Raw genomic sequence first — 7,590 nt, 5'->3', positions numbered from 1 at the left:
GCGCTAGCAGGATTAGACCCTAAGCTTTTGGGTATTGATCCCAAATTATTAGGCAGTCTTGATCCAAAAGCCCTTGGCCTAGACCCAAAGTTGCTACCTCCTTTAGACCCAAAATTATTAGCAGCCATGGGACTAGATCCCAAATTGTTAGGGTTAGACACTAAGCATCATGAAAGTAAACACCATGACACCAGCAAGCATGAAAGTAAAGCTTCATCTTCATCACGTTCTTCAGAATCAAAGTCTTCATCTCTACATAACATTGATCTTAAGTTGTTAGGGTTAGATCCTAAATTATTGAGTAGTTTAGATGCCAAAACATTGGCAAGTCTTGATCCAAAATTATTGGCAAGTTTGAGTGGTATAGATCCAAAGGCAATGGCAGGGTTAGATCCAAAAAGTATAGGTGGGCTAGACCATAAAAGTTTGTCAGGTCTTGATTCTAAATTGTTAGCTGGGTTAGATGCAAAATCACTGGGAGGACTTGATCCAAAGTTACTTGCAGGACTAGATTTGAAAGCATTAGCTGGTATAGACCCAAAGGTTCTAGCAAGTCTTGATTTAAAGGCTTTAGCAGGTTTAGATTCAAAAGGGTTGGGAGGTGTAGATCCCAAGGTGATGGGTGGTCTAGATCTTAAGACTTTGGCTGGACTTGATGCAAAATCCTTGGGTGGTATAGATCCCAAATTATTAGCAGGAATAGATCCCAAGTTGCTTGGTGTAGACCCAAAGATGTTAGGTTTAGATCCCAAAATGTTTGGAGGTATTGATCCTAAACTCTTTGCAGCCATGGATCCAAAGTTGTTAGGTGGGTTAGATCCAAAGTTACTGGGTGGTCTTGATCCAAAACTCCTAGCGAGTATGGGTATGGATCCAACCATGATGATGATGGCTGGATTTGGTGGTCTACCTGGAATGTCTGGATTAGGGATGGCAAATCCATTATTAGGAGGTTTAGCAGGCTTTGGCATGCATGGGTTACCAAATCTAAATGATGTTACATCAACCTCCAAGAGCAAGGACCACAGGAGTGTTGCTTCGAGTTCGGCAAGTTTGCCCTTCCCTGGATTGTTCCCCGGGGGAACTTCGGCAGGGTTAATGTATCCTCCCCTAGGCCTTGGAGGGTTGGGCTCATTCCCACTATCTGCTATGTCATCTGCAGCTGTTAGTAGTACACTTCTGAATGGACTCCCATCCAGCATAATGTCAATGGCAGGTACTTCACGTCATAGCAACCAGGCTTCAACAACCATCAGTAGCAGTAGCAAATGGCGTGATGAACAGCGTAGAAGTCGCGAGGCGCGTGATGAACAACGTAGTAGAGTGGATCGGTCTGATCATGGTGAGGAAGCAGATAGAAGCCTTAATTTGCGTAAAGAAAGGTTAAAAGAACAGTCGGGACTCTCTAAAGAGGAGCGTTACTTATTAAAGCAAATGAAGGCAGAGCGGTTAGCACGGGAAATTGAAGCTCAGGGAGTGCATGACCAATATGCAGCTCACTTAGACTTATCGGTACAGAAGAGCCAGGAGGTTCCCAAAAATGATAAACCACTGGAGACTCCTGAAAAGTCAAGTTGTGAAAGTGAATCTTCTAAGCCGTCGGCTGTAGAGGATGCCCAGAACTTAAGCACAAAGGAAGTGGAAAATGGTGAAAGAAGTGGCACAAACTCTGAACACGAGGAGGAGGAGGAGGTAGCTGAAGATGAAAAGAAAGAAGAAAAGAAATCCTAGTGCTTTAGTGTCACATTTACAAATGAAGATTTGTAATCTAATTAAACCAGTTTTAAAAGTATGTCACGTACTTTTAGTGTAAATTTTGAGGAGATATTTTAGTTATGTATGAATGAAGTTTCTATGTATGTGATTAGTGCGAATGTGTATCATACCACAATCCCCGCCCCCAAGTTTTCCATGCTACTGGTCTTCATGTACCACACAATAAATATTCAACTTGACATTTAACTGTGATACTGACCTCATTATTTATTCCATATTTTGTGCGAAAATAATATATCAGCTGTCTTAAGGGAACACATTTTCCATGATCGTTGAGAAAGCAGCCAGATGTGAAGTGTGAAAGCATCGTATCTTTTCCATTTCATGACGAGTGACAGATGTTGTGATGCAGATGCTGTGTTACTGCAGACAAAGGACACGGAGCAAATTTAGTTGCCTAGTACGATGAACACATAGTGATACGGTTATTTGGATCTGAACAGTTCCAATTTGTCTGGAGATGATGGATGCATCCATTTCTTGCGTGTGGTCCAGACTGTGTAGGATGGAGTTATCCATTTCTTATTTGTCTGACCAAGCATTTAAAATCTGGTGATATCCAACAAATTTGTATGTGCCCATACAGTTTCAGGTTTTCCCTGTTTTGTATGTCTGGTCAGGCCAATGTGAAGTTGATGAATCCACTTCATATGAGTCTGGTCAGGCCTGTGTAAGCATACTAGAGTTGCTTTATATTGTATTATTACTATTTCACACATTGAACCTCTCAAAAAGTGCTTTAGGAGTCAAGTACAAGAGTGTAGAGATTTTTCTTTCATTATAAAGAGTTGGATCTTAAACTGGAATCCCATGTCTGTGTAAATATTATTATTAAGACTGAATACAATTGTAAGCAAACTTTTGTAAAAGGTAAATGTAAACTAAAGTTCACTAATATTAAAGGGAACTTGGTGATAATAGCTTTTATTCAGGCTTCCTCAAGATTTTTTTTTTTTACATCCCAGTCACAGAAGAGGCCATTTCTTTAGAAATTTCCATCTTGACCAATTATGTCTTAATCCTTCAATTGTCTGTCTTTATTGGGAAGTCCTAAATTATATATGAATATTGTAATGTATGGTGCAAACGTATATTTTTGGTAATTGATTCATGGTGTTGATTTAAATTCTTCATTCTTTAATTGGTTTGTAGCAATTATTGTATACGATTGAGGTAAAATGTTGCTTTATTTTTACTTCTAATAAAGATTTGACAAGGTTGTGATAATACTAAAATGATTTTGTTCATTTGTAAAAAGAATCCTTCACTGGTATTCCAGACTTTGATTCATATAGAATTTGCTTACAAACTGCTGTAGGAGGGAGAAACCTTGCCACCACAAGGTTGGCCTAATCAGAAATAGCAGCAGATGTTATTATGAGCTAATCTCGAGCTATCATTTTGATGTGTTGTATCACCTATTTTTTTAACACCATCCATACAGTAAGATACTGTTTACTATATGAAGTGAGTATGATTACCTAAGCACTTGATATTGCCAAGTAATCTACCCGAAAGCTGTTAGCAGAAAGGTAAAAAAGCTAACGTACTGGTCTGGTTAAATGGTCTTTCAAAGCTAAGGGGTTAGATATGCAATGGGAAAATAAATGTTCGAAAGAATGCCCACAAAAATGTCCTTTAGACCTACAAAAACAAATGAATGTTGGATCAAAACCAGTTATTAAACTTATTTTAAGGAATTAATGGTATGACAGTAGGCTTGACTAAACATGGTAACTACCTTCAATTGTATTGAAAAAGCTTAGGCCTTCGTGTATTTTAGTTATATTCAAGAGCTATGTAGGAACTATGATCAAAGAAAATATATCGCGTAACATAATTGAAAACTAATTTATGCTTGGACAAGTATGGGAGTAAGACCATAATTCCTTCCACAGTTTGATTTTAGCCACTGAATTCCAGGAATTGTGGTGAAGTCTCAAACTAGTCGGTTTCTAGTGGCAGTACACAAATTTCTTGTTATTGAATTTAGAATTGGAGGACTCCTTTGCCCAACAGAATGTCCTTACTGAGAAATTTTTTTATGCTCGCCTGTTCGTGAAAATAAACGGCACCACACAAATGTCAGGCAGATAAATTGACATTAATTCCTTTGGGCTAATATAAAACAGGAAATAAGAAACTTAATCACGTAAATTTTAAGGTCTTGACCTGCTAGCTCGGTGGCCGCGAGTTTGATTCTCGGACATTCCATTGAGGTGATAGAGATGTGTATTTCTGGTGATAGAAGTTCACTCTAGACGTGGTTCGAAAGTCACATAAAGCCGTTGGTCCCGTTGCTGAATAACCACTGGTTCCATGCAACGTAAAAACACCATGCAAACAAAATAAAAAATCTAACCTTTTATATAAACCAATCAACAGGTTTTTTTTTTTTTTATGCCGTCTGAGGTATAGCCACACCCGTCTAATCCATCAGTACATTTTGAAAAGTAGCAGCTGTCGTAAATTTTACAAAACCATCCAAAAAAAATTCTGATCAATGACGGGGCTCCACCCCAGAGTACATTCCAGAGAAATTCCTTGGCAGTGCAACACAGTTTGGCATTATCGGTAAGGACTAGGCCTGCCACCTTGGTGGCCGCGAGTTCGATTCTCGGGCATAACACTGAGGTGTTAAAGATTAGTATTTCTGGTGATAGAAGTTCACTCTTGACGTGCTGAATAACCACTGGTTCCATGCAACGTAAAAAGACCGTACAAACAAACAAGCAATAATTAACAGCGACTTTGTTGAACATAGCCGCAAGTGATGAATATATTTGTTCATACACGAAACAAACCTTCGGTCTTAACATTAGGATTTACTAGCGCCAAGCTGGAAACCGGTAGAATTAAAATTACACTTGTGAGATCCAGGGACTAATGGCATCTATACCAGGTCACGGGGCATGTATACCCAGAATGCCCACGGCTACCTGTGACCCACCAGTTATTTTCCTACCGCCTTTAAGATAAGACGTGTTACTGTCTATCTCATTTAAAGCCGGTTTTTCAGTTTGCCCGTTCTTTATCCATTTCATTTTTTATTTTTCATTCCTTTTCTTTCTCCAAGTGTGATCAGTGTGTGGTAAGAGTGTATACGTGGTATGATGGAGAATTTTGCCTCAACATCGGGATCGTCTACCGTTTCAAAGAGGAGACAAAGGAAATGCCCAGGAGTCAGTGGCTTTCCATGTTCTAGGTTCCTAACTTTGGTGTCGACGGATCCTCATCCAACGTGTAGTAGGTGCAGGGAAAACGTATGTACGGTTACTAATCCGTGTTCTGTTTGTCGCGGTTGGTCGGTGGAACAGTGGAAGAAGTTCTATGGGAAAAGCCAATACAAAAGGAAGGGGGTGACGCCATCTTTGGATGACCAAACCTTACCGACTTCTTTTGTATCTGTAATAAACCAGGCTGCTCCATATGTTTCTCCACCTGCTTTTGATTTGTCTCATACCCCTTCGGTTTCTCCTAGCAGTTCTGTATCGGAAACGTCAGGAGGGGCCTTGGGTAATTTTATGAATAATTTGCACTCTCCTTTGTTCCCAGCAAGTAGAGGGGGAGATCCGCCATCTTTGTTCCAGGCTCCTGCTACTCAAGCGCATAGGTTAGATGGTACGTGGTCAGCGCTAGGCCTACCAGGCGTACCAACCTTGGATGGTCTGCTTGCGCATTATTATGACGTCACGGTTCCAGCAGGGTCCGGCAGCGCTGAATGGTTCCTCATCCCCGGGCTTGCAATTTATGGGAATTAATGCCGCGGCTTCACCATCCCACTCGGTATTTACAGCGATGCAGAACGTGGGAGGTAGTTTGGCAGCAAACGTGCGGTTGCCAGCAGAAACCTCTCAGTCTCTCCCTACGAGAGGGATGACGTCACAACATACGTCACACTCCGATATGGCAGGTGTGATGATGTCACAGACCGATTCTCGCCCTTTTTCGCTGCACCCAGACGCTAATACGCCTTCTGACCCGTCAATGCAAACTGTAATGCAGAAATTACAGGATATAGAGAAGAGAATGAATAAGAGAGACAAAAAGAAAAAGTGTGATTCGCCTTCTTCGTCTTCTTCCTCTAGTTCGGCGTCATCGCTAAGTCCGATAACGTCACGGCGAGCGCCAGTCAAGTGTTGGAGGAGGATTCGGGAGTTCCTGGCGGATCCTCGGGCTAAGAGGAGAAGAATCAATTCTTCCTCTTCTTCAGACCAAGACTGTCATTTCCAAGTCAGCAAGAAGGTCGGAAAATCAGTGGCTATTAAGCACAAGGTTGGCAGACGAAGCCGTTCGCAAGAATCCGAACAAGCGAGAGAGGTGACGGCCGGCGAGCTAGCGGCCGAGGCGGAGTTGCCAGTTCGGATCGCAAAAACTGCGATACCTCTGGTAAAATCGACGTTGGCGGCGAAAGGTGCAGCAGAGGATGGAATGCAGGTCCCAGTTTCGCCCGCAAGGCCGTTCAAAATACGTACGAAGGACGATAAGGCTCCTATTAAAAGTACGAAAAATAGAGAGTTGGCAACCTCGGCGGATACGTTCGTGGAAGGCAGTGTCCGTCTGGATAGAAGGTCGAGGCCGGGCTTGCCGACGCTCGAAAACGACGCCAATGCTAATAGAGACGAACTTATCTCTGTCTTAAGGGAGCCTTCATCTTGGAGATCTAGACGAGATTCTCGCTCTAGATCCGTGAGCAGAGAAAGAGTGAGACGTTCTCGTTCCCCTGCTGACTATCCGGGATCGAGCCAACAGCGGCCAGCAAAGATCAAAGAGACCGCGGCCGTAGGGGCAGGCGGCCGTGGAATTCCGGGCCGTCTGTCAGAAGATAGAGGCGAGACAACATCCCTTGTGACGGAGAATGGTACACTAGAGCCGGAGGAAGGAGAAAACCAAGAGTTTCTGGCCTCGTATGCAGAGGTTATTGATTTGATTCGTCAATTCAATAGCCTTTCGGAGAAGACGGAAACACCGGCCAGTATGCTTCCTCCTGGAATTGACATGGCATTTGGACTAAAGAGGGATACCAAGGTGTCGTATGAATTGCCTTGTTCGAGTCATGCGGAATCGGTCTTGCAACACATATACGCAAAGATTGCAGGGAGGGATAATTCCTTAAGATCTAATAGATCATTTAAATTTATTCCCCCTCCAATGATAAAGCAAAGGAAATATTATACGACACCGAAGGTCCCTTTGCTGTCTAGACAAATGAACCCTAATGTTGTAAGGTTAAGGCCTGGATTAACCTTGGATCAGGTTAAAATGGAGTGCCCTTCGATGACGTACCAAGAGGCTGCTACGTTAGAAGCAACAGCTTCTTCTGTCTTTCAGGCTGCTTCTTGGTTAGACCTTTGGTCAACAGCAGTGGCGAAAATTGCATCCTCGGAAGCAACAAGGAAAGTAGTGGATGAACCATTGTTCATTAGATTACTACAGTCAGGTTCCAAGGCGATTGCGTACCTGACAAACGTAAGTGCCAATGTTTGGGCAAATAGATAGAAGAAGGATGGACACTAACGATAGGTTGGTGCAACAGGCAGTTAGGAAAACGTCTAACAGTCAAACTACTCCTTTGGAGGGAAGACAACAGCAGATGTCTCGAAAGAAGACAGTGAGACATAGCATCCCTAATAGAGTCACAAGACCCTCTTCCCCAAAGAGGATAACTCATCGGCCCTTTCACAATAGAAACAACAGAGGAAGGGGCAATAGGGGAAGAGGGAGAGGCTCAAGAAGATAGGATGGGCGCCTCCCATCACTCGGCCACACCAGTGGGGGGTTGCCTGGCAAATCACTGGAAGGTGTGGCAGGAAC

General features: G+C 42.7%; 1 protein-coding gene across 6 annotated transcripts in view; it reads left to right on the top strand.

The window, feature by feature from the left end:
- LOC135224627 (chromodomain-helicase-DNA-binding protein 7-like) overlaps positions 1-2,694 on the top strand; it is a 271,651-nt gene extending 268,957 nt beyond the window's left edge. For all 6 annotated transcript variants that reach the window (XM_064263825.1, XM_064263824.1, XM_064263819.1 and 3 more), the window contains one exon: positions 1-2,694. This exon is cut by the window's left edge and continues 381 nt beyond it. In XM_064263825.1, coding sequence (XP_064119895.1) covers positions 1-1,731 — 1,731 coding nt within the window. In that variant the 3' untranslated portion in view covers positions 1,732-2,694.
- The last annotated feature ends 4,896 nt before the right edge of the window (positions 2,695-7,590 follow it).

The sequence above is a fragment of the Macrobrachium nipponense genome, chromosome 12, assembly GCF_015104395.2.
Source record: "Macrobrachium nipponense isolate FS-2020 chromosome 12, ASM1510439v2, whole genome shotgun sequence".
Classification (NCBI taxonomy): domain Eukaryota; kingdom Metazoa; phylum Arthropoda; class Malacostraca; order Decapoda; family Palaemonidae; genus Macrobrachium; species Macrobrachium nipponense.
The sequence above is the reverse complement of the archived record's forward strand: the minus strand, read 5'-3'. Positions and strand labels throughout refer to the sequence as shown.